This window comes from Malurus melanocephalus, unplaced genomic scaffold (genome assembly GCF_030028575.1).
Source record: "Malurus melanocephalus ecotype Western Australia unplaced genomic scaffold, MMel_1.1 scaffold_179, whole genome shotgun sequence".
NCBI classification, from domain to species: domain Eukaryota; kingdom Metazoa; phylum Chordata; class Aves; order Passeriformes; family Maluridae; genus Malurus; species Malurus melanocephalus.
The window spans coordinates 96,875-121,141 of record NW_026623411.1 but is presented as its reverse complement, the minus strand read 5'-3'; the positions used below and the strand labels follow the sequence as shown (position 1 = coordinate 121,141).

Sequence of the window (24,267 nt, the reverse complement as noted above, 5' to 3'; positions counted from 1 at the left end):
CCTGGGGTGCATCAGACACAGCATCATCAGCCRGTCAAAGGAGGTGATGGTTCTGCTCTGCACTGATGGGGCCTYACCTTGAGTCCTGTGTGCAGTTTGGGGCGTCATAGTTTAAGAAAGACATTAAGCTGTTAGAGAACATTCAGAGGAGGGCACAAGTATGGTGAAGGATCTGGTGGAAGCCTTGTGGGGAGCAGCTGAGGTCACTTGGTCTGTCCAGCCTGGAGAAGAAGAGACTGAGGGGAGACCTCATTGGGGTCTTCAGCATCTTCATGAGGGGAAGAGGAGGGGCAGGTAGCCATCTCTTCACTCTGGTGACCAGTGACAGGACCCAAGGAAATGGCATGAAACGGCCTGAGTCAAGGGAGGATAGCAGGAAAAGGTTTTATGCCCAGAGGGTTGCTGAACACTGGAGTAGGCTCCCCAGGGAAGCAARTCACAGCACCAAGAYTGACAKAGTTCAAGAAGCATTTGCCCAACGCTCTCAGGCACATGGTGTGACCCTTGGGGTGGCCTGTGCAGAGTCAGGAGTTGGACTTAATGATCCTTGTGTGTSCCTTCCATTCAACATATTCTGTGATTACATGATTCTTAATCTTTCTTAGCTATCCGTGCTGAATACTTGTGGAGATTTACTGCATGTGAGTTCTGATGTCCTAATTCAGACTCCTTTTTGAAAGAGTTGTTGATATTGAGAACGTATTTAGTGACCCCTATTAAGGCATAAATTTAGTCTATGTCTTAGAATTTATTATTCATTATTGTTTATTTCAGCACAGTTTATTTCGTATTCATGTGTTGAATTTAATTTTTTGTCCAAAAAATAAAAACAGATGAAAGTATACTACTGGGAGGAAGAAAAAAACCAAGAAAACAAAACAAAACATTGGAAAAACCAAGAAAACTAAACAAAACCTTCAGGTTCGCTTGACAAGTCACTTGAAAGAACAGCCAAAGTACCACAGTGACCTTATTTTGATGAYGTTACATAGTATTTAAGCACCTGAGCTTCTGGTCTGCTTTTGGCAACCTTTATGAGTGCTTTTTGGTTTGTTTGTTGCTTTTGTGTTTTTGGGTTTTTTTGGCTTTGTTTTGTCTTGTCTTGTCTTGACTGTGGGTCAGATCTGCCTCATATTCTCAGAATACATTGTGTTTACCACCTTAATGAAAAAAGCCTAACTAGAAGGCCAAGACCCCTTGATAACTGGCTTTGTACTGTCYACTACCAGTTTGCCCAGAGTCCTTGTAAGTTTTCTGTCTGTCTTGACACCTTACATGCAGCTATTTATCTTTCAGATGGCTAGAAATAGAAGATAAAGCTGAGTTTTACATTAGGCAAACGAGAAAGGTGGTGGGGAACTTTCTTCCATAATCACATACAATACCAATATAAATACATTTAAGAACACTGAAACTGTTTATTGTTTTTCTTAGTGCCTGAAAAATATGTCCTAGGTATGCAATTMATAAATATTTTTAATAATAAAACTGCATTTGGATTCCACTGTTCTAGAGTTCATAAATGTCCTGTATGTAACACTACAATACTGTATTCCACTAGTTCCCTCCATATAGCAGGGGTCACTTAATGGAAGTATTATAATCCAAATAAAAAAAAAAGTCACTGAAAAGCCATTGTAGAAGTAAAAACTGCTTGTTTTTTCTTGTAARTGATGTAAAATGATACTAACACCTCAAAAGCATCTAAAGGTCCTTCCTGAATCACTTAATAATTTGTTCTGTGGAAAAAAGAAATAAAGTCAAGATAATACTTTAAACTTTAAGTCTTAATTTTATTCTCTAATTTGTAGGATATTTTTCCTTAATAAACTATGAAAATGTGTAGTGTAATTGCTTATCTTGTGACATTTATCCCCAAAASGAAGTAAATCTTTGCTTTGTTTTCCATTCTCTGTTTCATTGGTAATGTCATAGGCTTTTTTCCACCCTATTTTCACTACAATTACCTTTTCTATTACTGTATGAAGGAAATAAAGATCATAGTGTTCCCTATATATGTTATATAGTTTYATCAATATATGTTATGGCCTTATCTGATTGCTCTCAAACCAAGTTGGAATTCATACAAATGCCTTGCTTACGATTAGTCTAATTACTTAAAAATTCTAATTATGARGTGAAGCCTATAGTTTACCTTAGTTTTCTTTTCCTGCCATACCTTGCACTGTATTTCTGCATACAGGTATAAGAAGACAATTATAATTAAGGCATAAATATACATACCCCCATTTTTTCTATAGTTTGTTTTGTTTTGTGGAGACTGAAAGTCCACTTCACAGCATTTCTCTACTCATTCCCCCATTAAGGAATGAGCTGAGGAAAGGAAATAACAAAGGGTCTTGGATTGCAGTTAATTCTTGCTGGCAGACTGTTCAGGGTTCAAATTTGATAACCTTGTGTCTTGTCACAGAGGTTTAAGAGCTTCTGTGTGTGRTGAATTACCTTAATCATTCAGGGCTTCATTATACCTGACCCGCTTCAGGTATGTGAGGAGGTAAACTTGGGTTAGTTTTCTGAAGGTGTTCGAATCTCTCCCCAGCAATATAAAGGGCAGCACTGAAAACCACTAAGGCAAAGGCTTACAGCTGTGTCTTTATGCTGGAGAAGACTTCTACCTACCTGTTTTATGGAGGTTTTAAACCCWTTCAAGTATCTTTCTTTATGACAGGCTTGAAGGACTGGGTTCCATTTCTTTATGGCACTTAGGCCTGGATGGCCTTGGCATCGCACTGTAGTCTTTTTGTGTTGTGTGGCAGGCAGGAAATCTTTTCCACTGAATAATTAAGTAGGTGCAGTAGACAAATGTGTCCTGGTTGGATCTTCTATTCTCATTGATCACACTAAAAACAAGGCTGGTGAAAGAGAATTGTGCAGTCTACTTGATCCATTCTAAGACCCCTGTAGAAAAAATGTCCCTGAGTATTGCATTAGAGAAGACTTCAATTATCTTTAATGCTTTGGCTTCTATACTGTTAGGAAAATCTATAGGATAATTTTATAGTTCAAAATAGTTCAGTGACTCAATTCATCAAATGAAGGCTGAGTATTTTGGATTACTCATTTCCCTGTGTTGTGGTGGATATTTATTGAAATGAATCTAAAACATTAMTAATGTTAATTTAGTTTCCACAAAAGGATCTCTTTTGGCTTTACGAAAGCACTTGAGATATAGGCAGTAATTTTGTTGGGATGTGCCTTACTTTCCATCTTGTCAAGATGTGATTTTAATTCCCCCTGTCCTGCTAGGCTGAAAAAATGCTTTTCCTAGTCTTACACTTTTTTTTTCTTTTTAACCTGAATCTTTTTGTACTCACTGGAAATATAGCCTTAAATTCCATCACATCTTTCACAGAACACTGTCCTACTTGCCTTTCACACAATTAACCGTCAGGTTCGGTCAAGACAATTCTTCATGTAATTTATTTATTTCCTCAGCCTTCTTTTAAGGGGAGTTATTTAGAGACAAACTTTTTGAAAATCACTTATCCTGATGAACTACTAGTAAGTGTTTTTCTTTACCACCTTGATCATCTGAGAATCTACATAGTTTTTCAGTCTTTAACTTGTTGTATCCATGTTGTAATATTGACAGATGTTCACAATTTAGCTCTTGCTCCTAAAGTTACTAGTCCTTAGCTGAAATGTGGTAACTGACATTAAAAGGTGGTTAAAAAACTGCATTTTAATTTTTAATGAACTAAAATGAGGCAAATTTCAGTTGAGGAGGTAATAGATACCAAATGAACATAAACCATGGGCTTTCAATTTTCTGTGTTTCATTAGGTATTATAAAATATATTTGAGTCTTGAGCATTTCATATTCATCAGACTATGAAATACTGTTACAAATTATCACCAGCTCTACAAATCAGATTAAGGACATATACTTCTTAGGTTTAATAATTACCAAAAATAGTTGTGACAGTTTAAGCAGCACACTTGAAACATTACACTGTTCTTCTCCTTCTCCCCTTTTTATTAATTGTAATTTCATAATAATGATTCATTATTTGGAGACTGCACATGGGCCCTTAGGGTTGTTTGATAGAGACTGTTTTTCATTAAATATTCTCCTTTAAACTGAGTTGCAGTTTTGAGATAGCATAGCTTCACCTGGTTTAAGTATTGTTTTTGATCCTGCYCTCATGTGATTAAAGTTCTTCAGAATCTCATTTTGAGAATTCTGAAAGGTATTATGCTCAGATTTCTCTGTATTGCCTGTGTTGAGATTGAATATATTGAGTAAAAGGMGTCTTGTGTGAAAATGTGTGGATGGTTCTTGCCATCAGTGTTTCTCTCCTGATTTCCTTGTGTCCTTCACTTTCCTATGTTTTGAGTTTGTCCACATTTCACAGATTAATTCAAAAGATTTTAAATAAAGAGGAAATTAGAGGAATTGATGCAGTGTTCTGGGCTGGCTGCTTTCTAGGGAGGAGAGACRCGATACTGTTGGCTTGGTGTTACAGAATAGAAGCAATGATGAATATAAKCTATGGGGTATGTGAAGTATGTGTATATGATTCAAGATCTTAGTAATTCTTCTATATACAGCCCTAGCTGTATGCAATATATGTTGAATAAATACATTACTTAATGTTCTGAACTTCCCTTGTATAGGTGTTTAGTATCTGGAATGCTTGAGGGTTTTTCTTCCTTGTTTGATGGCTCACAGGKGTTATCAGTAATAATATCTAATAAAGAAATCTTTGATAATATAAGAACTAAAAAAGTTTACCATGGAGGCAGTTTTTTACAGCTAGGTGATTTGTTTTTTTCATAAACATTTGAGCATAGGAAATTACCCTTTTGTTTTTTGTGGGGGGTGAGGGGAGAAGGGGGGAGATTGGGCGAGTTGGGTTGTATGTTTTTTGTGGGGTTTTTTTCAGTGTCAAAGAGCTCTTTGCYCAAGGGGAATGCATGTTTGTCTAATGAGAGTGAGAGTTGGTTAATAAAAAAGCAATAAATATATGATGGCTACACAGAGGGGCTTATTTTCCACTTTTAGTGCATTTAATTTGTATGCCATACATACTGAACATCAAACATGATAGGACCTTCTAACTTTCTCACTTGGAACATGCTGCTGTGCATGCAGGAGGATATCAGGGACTATCTCATTGCTCAGAAATACAGCTTCAGATTCTCATATGCTTAGGAATCCTGTTTATCAGTGGTCTTTTCTTTTTGTGGGGTCTATTTGGTTTTGCTGTTTTGTTTTTTTTTTCCTTTGGTACCTAATTGGAAATGCTGTTTCTGACTTCTTACTGAAAATCTTGAGATCCTRTTTCATGCAGGTTCAAGTTAATAAAATCTTTTGCTGAAAAGGTTTGTATRTAGATTCCTGTTATGTAATAGATTCCTGTTCCCTTTTTGAATTTGTTCCTTGTTTCATTTCTTCTCTGATCTGCTAATTTTTCTTCTTCCCCTACATGTGCTCATAAATGACTTCCACTGTGGGTCACATGGCATATAGGAGCAAATGAAAGCAGTGGTGTTAAATTATTGCTATAATCTTTGTTCCTTTCCTGATGGAGCTCTCCCACTGTCCAATTTCAATGTAGGATGCTGCTGATGAACATTCTTGAATGCTTGAACTGACAGTAGTATTTTACAAGATTTGGATGCAGACTTGTGGGGTTTCTCTTCTTGCTTGCATTCCTTCTGGCCCTTTCCAGTCTCGCTTCTTTCCACATACACCTAATTAGCCTCTTTTTGATGATGTCGGACATACATGAGGTTACATCAGCAATCCTCATACCTGGTCATTTCGAGGCCCAGCTGACTGAAATCACAGTTTCATCAGTGGCTAGGGGGAGGAGTAAAGTTGAGACCCAGTGAGAGCTGAATCTTCCACAAGTCCAGGCCAGTTGAAGGAGGGAGCTACTCAACAAAGGTTCATCATTCAACCTGGAAATGGACTTCTCTTCATATCAAAGGGGGAAGGGAAATACTTGTGAATGTAAATTGATGCTGTGGGGTTATTATACAGTGGTTACTTCTACACATGGAAGATTGTGTAGAGTTTTTTATTTTTTTTTTACTTTGTTCCTAACATTGTGTAGATGTAAAAATTTCTGAAGATTGGATATTATAGCTTTAGAATAATACAATTTCTTAGGTTGGAAAAGGACTTGAAGATCATCAATCTTCATTGATGAAAATCATGAATCCAGCACTGTCAAGTCCACCACTAAACCATATCCCTAAGTTCCACATCTACAGGTCTTTTAAGTACTCTGAGAGATGGTGACTCAACCACTTCCCTGGACAACCTGCTCCAAGGCTTGACCTCCCTTTCATGTTTCTCTTTACATCCARTCTAAAACTCCCTTGGCACAACTTGGGTTATTTTTCTCTTATCCTGTTACCTGGGAGAAGAGGCTGATCCCCACTTTGCTGCAACCTCTTTTAAGGTAGTTGTACAGAGTGATAAAGCCTCCCCTGAGCCTTCTTTTTTCCAGGCTAAACAACCCCAGCTTCTTCAGCTGCTCCTCATTGAACTTGTGCTCCAGACCCTTCACCAGCTCTGTTGCCCTTCTCTGGACATGCTCCAGCACCTCAATGCCTTTTTTGGATGCAGGGCCCAGAACTGGATGCAGTGCTCAAGATGTGGTCTCACCAGTGCTGAGTACTGGGGTACAATYACTGCCCTGCTCCTGCTGGCCACACTGTTGCTGATACAGGCCAGGATGCCATTGGCCTTCTTAGCCACCTGGGYACTCACTGGATCATGTTCAGCCACTGAACCACCACCCCAGGTTGTTTTCTGCTGGGCCATTTTCCAGCCACTCTGCCCCTAGCCTTTAGCCCTGCCTGGGGTTGTTGTGACCCAGGCACAGAACCCAGCACTTGGTCTTGTTGAACCTCTTAAAATTTGCCTCAGCTTGTCCAGGTCCCTCTGCAGAGCCTTCCTAACCTCCAGCAGATCCACACTCCCACCCAGCTCAGTGTCATCTGCAAACTGACTGGGGGTGCGCTTGATCTTCTCATCCAGATCACTGGTAAATATATCAAGCAGAACTGGTCCCAATTCTCAAATGGAGAACACCATTTGTGACCAGTCACCATCTGTTCTATCCTGTAGCAGTATAAAAAGTTTCTAATGTTTTTAAGCATATTTTGCCCATCATTGTCTTTTGAGCATATTGTAGTTTTTGCAAGATGACATGGTAATTTTTTTTTTAACGTTTTGGTTGTTAGCTAAAATATAGGTGCAGTTCAGAAAATTTTATTTTAAAATGTAAAGCATACAAGGTGTAGGTAAYGTAGAGATCCTGACTTTCAGGTTTAGATACTCTCTCTTTTATGGGGCTGTTCTGTGTTGTCTCATGGACAGATTCTGTTTCAAGACTCTTTTAGATTCCTATGTCCCTGCACTACCTTGCAGTTTTGTTTTGGTTTTTAATTAGATGTTGGTTTTTATATGTTTCATTAAATTTTTTCTGTATATTTATGGAAATAAATTTTGCCCTGTTTTACTTTCTAATTTTTTTTGTGTGTAGTCAGTCATTCACAAATAAATTCACATAGGTGTTTACTAAATATGCATTTCTCTGTGGAGCTTTGGGGATTCGTATGTCAAATTCTGTCATGTGAGGGTGTGCACACACCCTTCTTTTTCACMAAAAAAAATGGTAAACCAAAAAAATTTGGTAAAATGTCACCAAAATTTCCTAATTCCCTGTTTAGATTTTGATAGTGATTTTGTGTCCTAACAGGAAAGCATGACATGGTTTCTCATGGCATCACTTAGTGTTTTCTTTCTGAAATGTATGTTGGCAGGATTTTCTGTTTACATGCTAAAACAAGTTCAACAATACAGCAAGTACTTCTCCCTCCTCCCTACCCTTCTGTGGACTTGTGTGGTTTTCCTCACAAGTACACTTAGTGCAGAGAAACTGAGTGCTGATTTCTTTCAAAGTCTATGCAAGTATTCTTCTTCACTRTAGTTTAGGACTGTCTGTATTACCAGCCTGTTGAAAACATTTCCAGCAGGGGGCTTTTTCTGGATGAACTGAGAAAACCTGATGTGTCTGTTGGTTCTGAGTTAATTTATATAGAATATCTCACTTTAGTGTATTGATTTTTCTTTTCAAAGCTGAAAATAAACCTTTAGATATTTATAGTTTGATATTGATATGCTCAGTGAAGAAGCTTTTACTAGTGAAAGGAATATGGTCTGGATGGCTTAAATATGTAGTTGTAAGGAATTTTTAGAATCCATTACTTTTTCCTGTATTGAGAATACAGTGACAAATTTGCAGGAAAATACGTTTATTTCAAGCACAAACCTCACAAGAGGAGTTCCATGTTTATTTCAATATGTGCCAGAGGGAATGACTGCAAGTATGAATAAACTGCAATACCCTGAAGGGCAACCAATGAGCCAACAGGATGTCTGTGRGATAATCATGCCCCAGGCTTACATTATCCTAGTTTTATGGAAATGTAGTCGATAAATTGTCTATTTAAAAAACAAATGAGTGCTTTGTTTCCATAGCTGAAGCAATGAAATACAAAGACATGTCTGATTCCAAGTTAACTGTTGTGGTTTTAGTTGTCTCAGATTAAGTGTGTAATTATTTTTCTTACCCATCCATTCATTTTCCATTTCTTGATTTTTTTTTCCGAAAAATCTACATATTTTCTGTCACTTGCTATCTAATGTTTATTGCTTCACTTGAAACTCAGACTGTGTACAGTTTTAAAAGGATCATTTAAAAATTAGATGGTTTTGAAGCTCAGGTTCTTTATATTTTAAGCAGAGGAAAAATGAGTTGATTTTAATTAAAATAAATAGTTACATTAAATTTTTTCAKGATTACCAAATAATTTACTTATAAATCTAGTATCTTTTATTGGTGTATAATAGGACATTAGGTGAAAAATTGTTTGTCCTGAAGAGTGCTTTATAAATTTTGCAAGAACTGGCCAAGCAAATATAAAATTTTCTGAGTTTTGGTTAATAAAAATCAACAGAAAAGAATTATTATCATGAAATTCTTCCAGATGCTAAAGAAAAGACTGCTTGGGGAAGGGTAATCTTGGAATTATTATTTGGAAAGCGGAAAAGCAACAGGTATTGTGGGATAGTTCCATGCCACTTAGTTTTACATACCATAGTTAGGAACATATTAGCTATTGAAATTGACTGCTCCTGCATTAGGGAAATATGAACTGATTTTCTCTTTTGGATAAAAGGCTTTGTACAGAGCTTGAAAGTACAATGTAGAGTTTTATTTGTACAGCAAAATCTCCTAGATCTCATAGAGAAACAGAGGAGAAAGATGTCACTAGTATAGCAGATTAAAACATTTTGTGAATGGGTAGGAGTTGTTCTGGCTGCATATAGCATGGCAGCAAATAATAACTGTGCAGTTGCAGTTCAGAGTCGCAGGATGTTTTTAGTAAATMATACAGTACCCAACAGAAAGTCAATTTTATCCCTTAAAGAACAAATAAATTTCCTAGCAGCTGCTGTAATACATTTGACATTTCCATTTCTGTCACCATGGTTTTACATAATCTGTTTTACTGGAGTGAAGCTAGGGCTAAAAACTTCAGCAAAGCTACTGATGGTTTTGATACAAAAGTCAAATCAGGGTTACAAATGGAGGACTGTACATGCAGCATATATGAGTTTATACTTACTTATCTGTACTAATTACCTAATGTTTGCCAAGTCCTATATGCAGTGAGGTGCTTATTGGGTCATGAGTTTCGAGTAGGAGAAACACTTGTATACCCTATCAATCCTTTACAATTGCTTATCCTGTGAGTTCCTTACAGACAGAAGACAAGGCATTAATAGGGCTAAGAGTTTATATTAATGATCTGATGTCAGTTCGGGATCAGCTGTATGCAGATCTAGCAGTATGACCTTGAACCCCACTGGCTCTTCTCATCATAATTTAACTCAGGAATTTGAATGCCTGTASGCTCAGTCTAATATAGATGGACTGTGCATTGTGGGAAAAAAAGTGAGCATCTGCAGGCTTAAAAAGATTACTCTGGGAGAAGATGACTCTGTGAAAGGAGCTGATATTTTAAGTAACAAGCCTAATTTGCAAAGAAAATTGATCAAGAACAAATATSTTGAATTATTCTGTAATAGACGCTTCAAAAAAAGTCAGTACTTGCTTAAGACCCTTGAAAAATGTACATTAGTCATAATTTCTCTTTTGCTTGAAATTTTTACACCTCATTTGATAGTAATTTTTGAAAATATGGCCTAAAGCCACTCTAAAATTGTATAACAAACCTATTTTTCCCCACAAAATCCTGCTTCATTCTTAGTTATTATGGAGTTCAGAGAATCCATTTAAGTGTTCAGGTAAAGTAAAACTTCAAGACAATAATGTAGACACTTCTGCAAATTATATTTTTCCTTGCAAGTGTAGGATATATAATATATTGCATATAAAATAATTAAAAAATAATTACATTTATCTATTTCTAGAGTACTTGTGAATTTCTCAATATGGCCATAGTATGAGTTTTGTCTGCTTTCTTTTTTTGATTCATCTGGAAAATTGTGCAGTCTGGTTTTTTTTGGTTGATCCAAGCACTGGTAAGTAGAAAATGCAAAAACCAAAACAAGTACTCAAGGAGCTCAACACTGGATGATTAGGTAAAAGAAGCAAATTCTGAGAAAGGAATTTAAGCAGGAAAAAAAGAGATCACTTGGTGTGTTAACAGCAGGAGACAGCTATTGTCTGCAGAGTGGGCAGTGCAAAGAGGCATTAAATCTGGATCAGGAAATGGAATTTGAAATGCACATGAAAGAAAAGGTCATTTTGCAAGGAAGCTAACACTCTCTTTGTACTGAACCAGCAAGTTCCCCATGCATTCAGTGTGTGGGTGAAGTCWAAACTACAGCTTAACTGAAAGAGTGGTTTGACGCTACTGAAATGGAAAATGTCTTCTGCCTTCTTTGCCTTCTGTCTCCTCTTTGTCCCACAGTCCTGGCCCCATGCTGCTTCTTCATGCTGCTTCTTCATGCCTCCCTGCACGGGCTCGGGTGCTCATCCCTTAATAGCCCACAGAGAGCTATAATTGAAAAGCTACAGCAGAAGGGCGCAGTGAATGGAGCAGAATTTTCTGTCCGTAAGCAGTAACAGACAGAGGTAACTACTTTGTGAGTGGCAAAAGTGCAGGAGCTGCTCAGCTGTGACTTGCAACTGCTTCCTAAATATATGTGAGCACAGTATTCAGCAAAGCTTTTGTGTCAATGCATAACTTCTGTCCGGTTCTTTACTATAATCCACCTATTCATTTTCAGAAGTTATGCAGTAAGTATTTGCTTCAAAGGACTGTTTAAAAAAAGTTTCTAAACGGTTCTTTTGAATGCAATGAAAGAAGTCTTGCAGTTGAAATTCAGAGAGAAGGCTTTTAATGARGTATGAATTTACTCTGCTCTAATATTGTTCATTTGAAGAGTAAATTGGTTGGTGAAGTATTTTAAATGCTGCATTTATAACTGTATTCTGCAGCTATGAAATCAATTGAGTTTTTTATGTAAAAGCAGGCTGGTAATTGCTTGCCAGCTCTGAAGTTACTTCTTATTCACTAAACTCAGCTGGTCAGATATRGTGGTGGTACAGAGTATATGGGTCCAAAATAAAAGCACTGGGTGTGCACATTTTCCCATTTTACCCTTGTGTAGTTCTCCCTTCTCTTATGAAATGGAACAAAGCCATCAAAAGTAACAGCAGATTTTTACAGCAATACTTTGAATGGAAGATTTTCAAATTACCTATACCTGCCTGTTTGTCCTCTTTTTTAAATTATCTAAAGATTGCTGGCATCCTCTACCCTCTCTCTCTTAATTCTAACCTATTAGTGCAGAAATTTCTTTGTGCATTTCATTGTTTGCATTGTGAACCTTTCTTGCTTTTTCCTGTGGATCTCCCAGTTTTTCCTGTCTTTTGCAGCTGTGCTTATTCCTATAATTTAATCTTAGTGTTCATAGTCTGAGGTGAGCATTGTGTAAGTACTAACAAAGTGAGTCCTGGATCCTGGAATTTTAGAGAAATGATGACAAATAAGCTGAAGTACAGAGATAATAAAATATATCAGTTTTTGGAGCAGTGTATTAATATAAAACCTCYATTGGTAATAGAAGGAGAATGAAGATGCTCTAAGAGAGATTTGTGACCACCTTTGCTTTATAAAATGTAATCTAGATTTATATGGATAAGAATAATTTGGAATGAGTCGCAACCAACTGATAAATTGAGAGCAAGCGTAAGAAAGATAGGAGAAGTAGAGTTRGTGGCCAGATGTGTGACCTAACTGACTGCAGTTATAATGGACAAAGTGATGACAGATGAAGTTTTTTGGCTGAAAAACAGAAAAAAACAAGGAAGTCAACATAAGGCATAGCTGTTTTTGCCAGCAAGGAGTGCATGCTGTTCCAGAAAATGGCAGTTTTTAGTGTAGGGTGAAGAGATTTTAAAGTGAGATAAAAGTCCATAAAATTGAAATGTTTCTTTAAGGTAGCAAGAAATATCCTTAAAATAGAAATAAGGATAAATAGGCTGTGCCTGTTTTGCTTGAACAAGACTGACAGTGAAATCTTAACGTTGTAGGGAGGGTGTATAAAGGATGGACCAGGCTCTTCTCAGTGCTTCCAACCAGTAGAACAAGAGGCAATGGGAAAAAGCTGATGCACACGAAATTCCACTTAAATATGAGGGAGAACTTTAATGTRCAGGTGACTCGAACAGATTGTCCTKAGAGGGTGTGGACTGTCCCTTACTGGAGATATTCAAGAACTGTCTGGACACAATCTTGTGCCATGTGCTCTGGGTTGACCCTCCCTGAGCAGAAGGTTGGACCGGATGACCCACAGTGGTCCCTTCTAACATGATCCATTCTGCGATTCTGTGGAAATAAAATGGCAATAGAAGSTCAAAGATAAGCAGTAGTGAATTGAGGGTAAATTATTAAAAAATTGTGACAGAAAAGAAATTCAGTTACTTGTAAAGTAAGAAATTTTTAATGAACATGTGACTTGGCAAATTTATTTTGGAGAGCATCGGATCCATTTAGGATCAAAGGTGAATTGGTAAGACCCAAGAAATRACAATGTATCATGTGATGTGAAGATGGCAGAATTCAACAAGATGATCAGTAAGTGTGTGGAGCCACTGTGCTTAGAAAGGAATGAGGAACACTTGAAAAGTGTTCTGTTACTCATTCGTTATTACCACTTGCTGCATTGCTCTCTTCCACATTATTAAGAGCCTCAAGAAAGTGAATGTGATTTCATATTTCACTCTTGCCTATTGCAGTAAAAATACTTGATTTGTAATGCATGAATATCAAGCCTTTCATTCTGTGTGTAAGGACAACTATGCCAAAATAGAAGAGTGTAAGACAAATACTGGTTTTAATTTGACTTTACTGAGTTCAAAGGACAACAACATTACATTTGAGATTTTATGAAGATTTGCTGCTGTAGAAATTTACTCTGATGTGCTTACCCTCAGAAAGAGGTTGGCTATTGCAGGTGAGATGCGATACCCTGAACTATTTAATTTGTGTGCTGTTTTTAGCTGTTCATGTTTCTTAGAGTAAGTATACTGAAAGAGCTAAAGGTGTTTAGCATTTCAAGCATTTAACTAATCTTTTAGTATTTGATAACTATTACAGCTTGCATTGTCAGTGATGGGAGATAGTCTCATATACTAAGTTGACTGCACTAGGTCTTGCAATATTGCAAACTCTGTGGACTTTTGTGACAGACATTTAATGCTCTATAGATTTTTTTTTTTTGATAATCAGTGTCTCTGAACCTCTTTATATGAGGGAATTTATAGTGCTACAGGTGGTAAAAGAAATCAATTGGGAAAACTAAGTTTTATGCCAGAACTCTGCATCTCAGCCTTTGGCTACAGTGAAACTAAGAGGAATGAATCAATTATGCTGTATTCAGTGCTGAAAATATGGTGTTTTTTCCACAGTTGTTTCAGGCTCTCTGTAGTAATACTTAATCTGGAAATATAGCTATGACCACAGATGTACCCTGTAAATAGGAGACCTTACCATGAGAAATGTGGTTGTTTGTACCTGTTATTTTAAAAATGCATGTTTACTGATATTCAGGATAATTCAGAAAGAGAGGTTTCTTGAGTAAGATCTCAYTTTTCACAAYAGAAAGWAACTTAGGCTGTAGGTTTTCCTTTYTGTCGCTTACAATGAAACATTTTACCGCTGTGATTTGCTTATTCTGTTATGTGCATGCAGCACTGTGACAGTTCCTGGGTGCTGGAATGGTTGATGAACTTCTGATGAATCATTCAGTGCTCTTGCTTTTTGTTGCTTTATGTTCCTATGTTGTGAATAAAAAAGAGAGTTACATATTCATTACTTTTTCTCAAAAGTGATTTACTCCCCACTTTTCTTCCAGTGATGTTCCCACTGGACCTGGTGTCTGCTACAGTACAGTGTTAAGACATTAAAGAAATTAAAACTTTTTCTGAGACAGCATATGACAATCATTCTCATTCTCAGGAACTTTTTTCAGTCTACAATTTTTTTTTCTATTTCTCTTTGATATAAAATTTTACACTCATAAAGTTTTTCTATCTTTAATTTTTACCACCTTCAAATATTCCACTGCATGAATATTTTTCCATTCGATATTTCTTGACCAAAATATAGMTGTAATTATTTTAATCATTCTCTGTAATTTGTTCTTCAGTATCTTGGTTATTTTTTAAATTTTTTTTCACCTCTGAATTCCATGTACTTTGTGACTGTCTTTCTGGTAGGAAGATGCCTAGGARTGATTGAATATTGCAAATACATTTACCTCTCCTCTCATTATTCAGAGTGTATATTTATTACTGCTGCACATAGCAGATATGSCTCTAAATTGTTGTTCACTCTACTTGTAGGCTTTTTTCATTATTACTGCATCATAGGTTTTTATCTGCTGTTTCAGACGTGTGTTTTTAGCATGCATATTTCCAGATGCTGTCCCTTGTAATTCTATTTCCTAATTCTTTTATTTCGTTCCACACACATTTGTGAATTCCTAAAAGCTGATATTTCTCTTGCTCTGGCAAGTTATTGAGGTTACCTTGCTTCTTGAGTTTGTTTCCTGTATGACTCTTGGAAAATAATTCTTTTTTAATACATACATTTTTTTTTCCCTGCAAATACCTATTAACTTCTGCTGCTGATCTGGAGATTGAGTTTTGAGGTTCTCCACCTTGATTTTGCTAGCTTTCCTAGATTTGAAAAGTCTGTTCCCATACCTCACTTATTTTATTAAGTGGTCATCAGCGCAGAAGCAGCAGTTGCTGTATGTGCATGGATTCACCCTTACGTGTGTATGTCTGTATGTGGTGTGTGTTTATGTGTGTTCATATACCAGCTCATGCCTAATGCATTTYCCAGCTCTTTCATTTAAAACAATGCTATTTACCTGCAGGAGGACGAAGAGGAAACATATGAGCAAACTCTGGAATTCCGCAGAGGAGGTGATGGTCAGCCACGAAGGTCCACACGACCCACTCAACAATTTTATCAACCCCCCCGAGCTAGAAACTGATTATTAAAGAAAAAAAGGTAAATATAAAATGATTGTGCTTTGTGTGTTGGTTTAGATTTCAAGAAAAACAAATCTGGGTTGTTCTAAACTTTTCTTAGAGATATTGGTAAATTTGTTACTGAAGTTGGATATCTCTGTTTCTCTGAATTTTGTGGCTTAGGAAGACTTAATATACCTGTGGAAAGAGGGAAAGCAATAACGACACTTCAGCAAATAGCTTTTGACTTTTGCTTTATGTCAAGACTCATGTCATCTGAGCATGATTTTTACGTGATTATTTTCCACCTGAGAGCAGCAGCAAAATTAGCTCATTCACATACATTGAACCAGCTCCTCTGAAATAAGTGGCTGCAGTCCCTGCTGAACTCAGGACTATCCAGCTCTGTCCAAGGTCTCATATTCTACTTTTAGAAGCCWTTTATGTAAATAAATATATTTTCTGTTGTTTTGCTTGCATGAGAAGAAATATAAAATCTGTGAATTCACTGTTGAATGGGGAGGTGCAAAGACAAAGAATATTTACCACATGCTGGATCTTGAAGATATACTTGCAGCTATACTTTATTAATTACCAGAAGTTAAGGGATTAGATATCATCCTTAGAAAAGACACCTGCTACGTACATTCATAAATTTAAAAAGGCCACCCAGATAAGAGAGAATAATTTTACTGAACAAATCTCATAAGCTGAGCTGTTTTCATTTCACTTGTGGATATTTTAAATTCTTAATTTACAAATGATGGTCAAAAGTCTTTTTTTCTGACTAAAGAAAGCTTTGGTTAGTCACATGCTATTTGATGTACATCCACAGGGTGTCTTTATCTTGATTCTAATTTTATTTACTAGCCAGAGCAATCCTTCAATTGCTCCAGTCGTCCATGTTTTGTTGGCTTAACAGGTGCTGCTGATCTCTGTACCTTTTGATATTTCTGACATGCAATAACATATGATTCTACTTTCTTTATTATATGCTAAAMCACATTTTTCATTTGTGGCAGTACTGGCAATGTAAGAGTGTATTTAATATCTGACACTTGCCAAGGTGATAATTATTCTACTTTTGCCAATATAATTTGATTTTCCGTTTTAAGTACATGTATGAATCACTATCARTAAACATGTCCTGAGATAGTTTGTGTAGAAATTATTCTGGAATATGCACTGAGCAGAGTTTTAACCAGCTCAGYTGGCTCTGGGCAGTGTCAGGGTGATCAGTTGAATGAGATATGTGAAGTGTACACAGCAGTCAAAGCCAGGGAATTTTTTGTATCTTTAGGTAATTTTTTTGGTATTTCTCTAATTTTACAGTATAAATCTGGAAAACTGTACTTAGCTTTGGTCAGCTGTGAGGCACCACAGGGAGAGTGGTGAGTGATAGTAACTCCTGTACCTCAGGAGCAAATTAATTGTTGGCAGATAAGGAACAACCTTTCTAAGGCACAGGCAATTGTTCCTTGCAGGTGTTCCTGTACTTTATTTAAAGATTATAATAGGATCCTGATTTAAATGGACAGCACATCTGCTATTAAAACCTATCTGGCTTAGAAAATAAACCTTTACAGCTTTTCCCTTCTATTGAGCTTTCCCAAAAATAAATGGTTGTAATTAATTCTTCACTGATTTTAAATGTAGGCATAAAATCAAACACAGTCCTTTTCTAAACTGTTTTCAGCTTATGTGGACTTGTACAACAATGTAGCATTAATGTCTTGACATGTAGAAGTTCAGGAATATTAAATGTCAGTTCCTAGAAGTGGATTTCTGTATGGATTTTCCCTCCTTTTCMTTCTTTAATCTTTTGAGAGCATGGCATATTGTTCTTATTTCAAGTTTTTGATAACCTGTTAAATGAAAACAAGATTTATTGGGGAAGTTTTAAGGGATCCAGTGAGACATAGTGTGAACACAACTTTCTGCTGCAGGATGCTTTACCTCTTCAACAGATCATTTATTAATGACACCTTTACTGAAAGGGAGTACCTCTCTGTTATGTAAAGTGATGTAATGTTTTTTCCTGAAGGGATGGAAAATCCTTGTTGATTATTATTTAATATTATTGATACCAGTTGATGGTAAATACTATAGAAATTTAATGTTGTAGTTTGTAATATTTAAAATTCCAAGSTATCTTGTTCTCAAAGGCAACTTAGACAATACTAAAACTGAGGTTTGCTGTATTTGTGTTGGGTATGATAGGGTTGTATCAAAGATGAAGCATGAGTCCATAGAGTCAACCCTTCACCTCATACCCAAAACCTTTTAGATCTGCCTGTGTAATCTTATATCACTTCACAAGGAGGACTATTAGTGCAGTGGTGCAGCAATGCAGAAACGAAGCTGTACTGCTTCCTGRATTAGTGTTCAGCACACTCGCTCAGGTGTTGAATTTGGGCATCCAAATCTGGAATTATTATTACCAAATAATCTGTTCAAAATCTTAATTTGTAGTGGAAGGAGTCTTAAGTATGAGGATGTTCAAGATTATAAATTCTGAGTTGTTTTTTAAAAATGGAATTTGAATCCATGGAGCTGTTCAGTCTGGGGAAGRGAAGTCTCTAAAGGGACCTTAAYGCARTATTTCAGTAATTAAAAAGGGKAATTCTAAAAACAATGGAGAGGGAYAAGCAATTACTTCAGACTTGCAGGAAGTTTTGACCAGGTGATTTTTATGAAGACAGAGRGATAAAGTAGACATGTTAAGGTGAAATAATGAAATAAGGAGTAGTCAGTACCTCACTGTTGTTGCAGTTGACCTAGAAATTATCCTTTATTAATATCCAGCAGTGTGAGGTGGAGAACACTAACTCAGAATTTTATCAGAGGGAATTTTCTGTGGGTATGAGTCAAATACTAGGTTTAACAGGTTCTGAAAAATAAAATACTCTTCATAGAGAGTCAAGATATAAGAATTGGAATCTAACAATAATAGAAATACATCCAGAGGTTGCATTTTTGTATAGAATGTCAGAATAGTCTGAAATAGAAGGGGAGCAAGTAATCAGAAATGAGTGTTTTGAAGGGTCATAGCTTTTGGAGGAGATTGAAAGAACCTACGAGAGTGAACCTGTAAGTGCTTGGTCATTATATGTTTTTTGGGTCTTCCTTTGCTTCATTGCAAAACTAATCTACACCTTGTCACATTTGTTATAAAATCTGTATTGAAGTCCTTAACAATGGAGAAATTGTGTTTCTGTGACAGAGAGGTCTATCAGAAAGTGTTCTTTGTAGTAGACCAGTCACATCTGTTGCATTGAAGTGCAGCCTACTGATTTATTCTTTTAAAGAATTGTGTCTCTGTAAGTACTGRAAAGGAGATATCCACTCTTTTGGAGGATGAAAATTAAGTGACAGTGAAGCCTAAGTTGTGCAAAGAGCCTGGGGATAGGGGATACTTATGGTTTCTTGAGTGCCAATATTTTTTGTCCTTACGTGTTGTATTTTAGTTTTTTAATTTAGAAACCTTCTTGGAGTCGGGGGAAATTCACTGGCAGCTCCCAACTTGCTGAACACTTCTTCTAGAAGAAATCCTGGGTTTTTCCAAGCAGCAGGATGGAACAAAGAAAGCTCGTGTGAGCAGAAGGAATTTGGACCTGACACCACAAAAGACTTTTTTAAAGTTCTTAGTTGAATGAAGCTGAACACTTTTTACATATGAAAGAGGCAAATTGTCATTGCTGCCATCAATAAAACCACAGTGCACTATTCTGTTCTTTGCCTTGTATTCTTTTTACTGAGCCTCCATTGTTAACATAATAATGCATCATGATTTTTTTAAATTTTGAACTGATTCTGCTTCTAATATTGCTTCTAGTAAAATAAAATKAAAATTTATATTTTCTCAAAAGCTGACAGGATTGGGCATTTAATTTAGATTTTTGGCTAGCATCAGCAAAATGTGTTAAAAAAAAAATTCAGCTAATTGTACAGTAAAATTCTGAATAGGYTTTGACTATGTTTTCTGTGTTTATTTTCCAGAGTTGCTGAAGGCCAAATTGCAGATTTGCTTATTGCATTTTTCATGATCTGTGGGTCAAAGGGAAGAAAAAAGAAAAGTCATCAGTTTAATAATAATTTTCTAAATAATTTTAAGTAAATAATTTCTTTATAGGAATATTTATATTAAAGAAATAGAAACGTTTCTAAAAGGTACAGAAAAGTCACTTAAACAAAAAATACTGAAAGATGCACATTGGTATTTTAAGCATAAATATGTGTATAAATGCACATATGTGCAATCTGTTGGATAGTAGGTACTAATTTTATTGTAGCTTTTATTGCTTCATATTACTAGAGTTTTTTCAACTGTCGTTAAATGCTTGAAAGAATCTTATGTCAAACTACTTTTCATTCTAAGGTGTTATCTTTGAATCTTATGTAATTATGATAAATAGTTGAAATTTCACTATTTCTTCAGCTGAGAAGCACTCAAAATCTAGGTAACATGCAAATCCCTTTTAAGCTTTATTCTGATAGTTTAAGACTGAAATAGCACGCATGGTTTGAGGTAGTTTTGTAAAGATAGAATTATTCTTGGGTTGGTATATTGATGGTATAAGTTGTACAGTTAATTCCRCTAAATTTCTCTCTGAGTGCTCATACAAAACTGTTTGAATAGAACCTTGTTTATTTGGATTATAAGAAGTTTTATATTGAGGATGTAATTGAATGTATCTGCAGTACAGAATGTGGATTACTATCTGAATGCAGTCAAATCTTACCAATCACGTAAATTTTTACAGAATAGTAAGGAATGAAATGTTTTGCTGTCTTAGTGGATCCTAAGCAGCTTCTTCATAATTACAATGAAGCTTACTAATAATTCTAAAAAAAATTGGAAGTATAAAACATGAGATGTACAATGTTGAAGTTCTTCACTATCAACAAACATGCAAGCAATTTTATGAAGTTTGTTAGATTTACGTTAGAAACCACTTTCCAAATAGTATGAATCATCCTGGTAAGTTCTGCTAAATTGTACCAGCAAATAAATAAACTGTAGATCTAATACTCTGTATGTTGGATGCTTTACTTCCAGAATTATTGCTAAGACCACTGACAGCAGCTATTCACCKTCATAAAGAAATGCAGCCATAGCATTGGTTTAAGCAGTTGTGGTTTTGCTTTGCAAATAGGATGCACATTAAACAAGCCCTATGGTCTTGTTTATGGTACCAAAGCAATTTCTGAAATTAAAATAACTTTTATGTTTTTTGACCTTTCCTTCTTTCTGTGAACTAAATCATAAAATTCCGAAAATTACAGTCTGATTTAGTGAACTTTAAAAAATAAATGCCTAGTTATGAAATTTTAAGACTCTACAAATACAAAACAGCATTCCTCTAGTGGCTGTGACATTCTGAGATTGTGGCATGTATGTGCAGCTGTAGACAAATGAATTGAGAATTCATTCTTTGAGAATGTTGTTTTTCTTTGTAAAACAGAAAARACCATGTCCTCTGTGGATCTAGAAAGCACGAGTAAGCAAACAGCTCCAGAGTCTTCTTGAAAAGTTATGCAGCCTTTTTATGTTTTATTATTTTTTTCTGTTTTGGTTTCAACTGAAATAGCATATTCTGAAAGCTTTCAGGATCTGAAGAACTGTTGTTTAAATAGTTAAAAACTTATTGTATCAACCTGTTTTGAAAAGCAAGAATTCATATATTCATGATTATTGATCCCTGTATCTGGAAACAACAGAYGATAAACTAGGTAGGTATATAAATTATATTCTTGATTTGCATAGTCCATCAAAACCAAAAATATAATAATTTGCCAGTCATACTGTARTAAAAATTGCATGCACAAGAACAAYGTTAATTTATTTTGCTTTTGTGTTCAGAAGAAGTTACCATGTCTTGATAGGTCTTCAAAACTCATGTGACTGTTAACTTCTAGTTCATCAAAAGTAACAGCAAAAGCAATCTCCTGAACTTTGTGTGGCCACGTCTGTGTAGTTAAAGGGAAGAAGCTGATAAGGAGCACTGGATCCAGGTCATGCACACTGTTTATTTACTAGCTTGAATTGTGTCTCTATTTTGCATGTTYTTGGTTATCTGTTGCTGAGACAAACCTGTCACAGAGGAGCTTTGTCCTTTGCAAGTTGGACATGAGCCAACCTGTGAACTGGTAGGTCCCTGGTTCATGGCTTTCCTTTGCTAGRATTATAGCTAGAGCTTTTGAGAAAAAATCTGTTGAAATTAGGAGTGCAATTCTAATGAGGTGTTTTTCTTGCTTTGGACTTGTGTATAACATTTTTACCAAATGAAAAAAAAAAAAGAATTTCCTGTTTAAATTATTCTAAAAGTTATATGCCAAATTGATTATACTATCATTGACTAGGTTTTTTTTTCTCCTTTATATTCTTGAGAGTTAAAATCATTTTGAAACAAAAGGTGGAAATGTTGTGGTTTTATCTTACAGGTTTTCAGAATTTTGTATTAAAATCTGATTGAAATTGTCATGTTTTCATTTAAAATTCTTCCTTGGTCTAACATCTTCTGATAGATACTCACATACATATTTTAATGCAGCTTTTCTTTTTGTCACTAGCAGGTGCGTTCTTTTTAAGTCTTTGGCAACAACTATACAAAGTGTTTTGAGGATTACTTGACAAGGTTGCTCTTCCAAGAAACACTGCTGGAATTTTGTCTGCAGAATCTCTTGGCTTGAGCCTTGTGCAGCTGAAACTTGTGGGGGGAATATGGCTTCCCAAGGTAGTATTAACAACATATTTTCATTGGGTTGCAAAYTGATACCACAAGAATGACAAATCTTATACTTAAGATGTACTTGGCATTAGATACATGAAGATWTAGCTTGAGGTGAATCTGAAGAGATATTTGCAAGAGAACAGACAAATAATTAATGAAGGTTGGTAGCTGAAATAATTGGCAGTACAGGATGTACAGTCTCTTTCTGTCAYTATGATCAGAAGAAACTTCATACAGAAAAATCTCCAGTGCTTTTATGCAAACACAGGAACATATCATTTGGAGTGATTCTCTATCGGTGCTGTTTTGAAGAACAATTCTAATTCAACTGGCTCTTCATCACATGACTTGATCCAACTCTTGTAAAGCACTTTCTTGAGAGGTATGTAAGCCTGAAGAATGACAAAATGCACAATTAAATTCAGTTTAGCTTTCTGCTTGCTATGCAACTATTGGGGTATTCTCTTGGGTTTGTTTTTTTTTCTTACTGGAATATTTTTGAGCAACTTATTGCCAGAGAGCAGCTAAAGCATGGAAGGTACACCAAACCCATAGACACTGACCTTATAGTGTGGTATGCATATGAAAAGCTCTGTGGTGCTATCCTTAAAAACAATCATAAAGACTCATAATTACTCTTATTTTCACTATTTACTTTATATCACTTGCTTATGTTGGTCTGTTCTGGTTTTAAATTGCAATTTTGTTCTGAGAATGATTCAAATTAATGTAAAGGSATAGAAATCATATTAATACTTAATTTTACCACAAGATTGAGACACCATAAAAAGTCAGTTTCCATGCAAGCATGTGGCTGTTGATGGACATTATACTCTGGAAATTCCAGAATCTAGTATATACACGAAATAAATCTTTCGTGTACTCAAATAAACAGGAACTGTGGGGAGTCAAATGATTAGGTATATAATAGCAACAGAGAACTATAGATTGTCTAAAAGAAGTTTGGCACCTGCCTCTGAGGAAAATGTTTGTATTCAGTTTATAATGCCTTGCAATTTTTTGTGTAACTTGATTATTTCTATACTAAAATGAGTGCATAGTTAAGWATTATGTGGAAAATATTAATGTAATTTTCAGACAGTTTAGTTTGTCATGGGATCTTGAATTCTTTGCATTTATACCATGTGCTTTTAAACTGCAGAAGTTAAAGGAAATAAATCATATTTTGTATTTTTTTATGGTCAAAATAATCCCAGGCATATTTTGTTAATTACTAGGTGAATGGCTATACCTCTGCTATAACAGCTGTAATCTAAATTGACTGTGCATAGATTTAAGTCTCAGTCTAACTGTATTTGTGCTATTTTTCTATTTAGCAAAGTAACTTGTTTACTAGAATAATAAAAGGGAAAATGCTTACAAGAAATGCTTACAATTTTGATAGGCCATGAAGGAAACGGTGGGGKTTTTTTTCACTGGGGCACTAGAGTAGCATATACAAAGTCCAGTGCTATTTGAATGCAAAATAACTGTCTTCAAAATTGATATTTTTTTCCCCAGTCTGCTAATTAAAAAATATTTTAGCCCAGTTATCATGGAATAAAACAGATGTTCTACTCTGACATTTCACTGCTCTTGCTGTGTCAGTCTTGTGATCAGATGTTCCCAGTAATAGGTATTCTTGATGGCCAGGTACTAAGTGTGGTTTTTACTCCACTTTATTGGATTAAAATGTTTATCAGAACTTTAATTAACTCTGTACATGGCAAAGACAAGATGTGTTATGCTAACTCCAATTACTAATAGAAGAYACAGCTCAGTTTCAGTGTACTCTAGCTGCAGAAATGACAATAGAATTCAGTTGTGCTGCTCCATTTTGCTTTGTTGCTTTAGCTTTGATCTCTCATTTTCAAAAGGAAAATAAATTCTTACAGCTGTACATAAACCACTGAAAATGGGATTACATTTAAAACAAGGGACTGGTGCCTATTAAATCAGAAAGAAAGAAACAG

At 35.7% G+C, this 24,267-nt stretch overlaps 1 protein-coding gene across 1 annotated transcript in view; it reads left to right on the top strand.

The window, feature by feature from the left end:
- The window catches only part of TDRD3 (tudor domain containing 3), a 94,065-nt gene extending 72,159 nt beyond the window's left edge, over window positions 1-21,906 (top strand). Inside the window, exons 13-14 of the mRNA XM_057372833.1 lie at window positions 15,464-15,600; window positions 19,028-21,906. Of these exons, the coding sequence (XP_057228816.1) occupies window positions 15,464-15,583 (120 nt within the window). The 3' untranslated portion in view covers window positions 15,584-15,600; window positions 19,028-21,906. The remainder of the gene's footprint in view (window positions 1-15,463; window positions 15,601-19,027) is intronic.
- The last annotated feature ends 2,361 nt before the right edge of the window (window positions 21,907-24,267 follow it).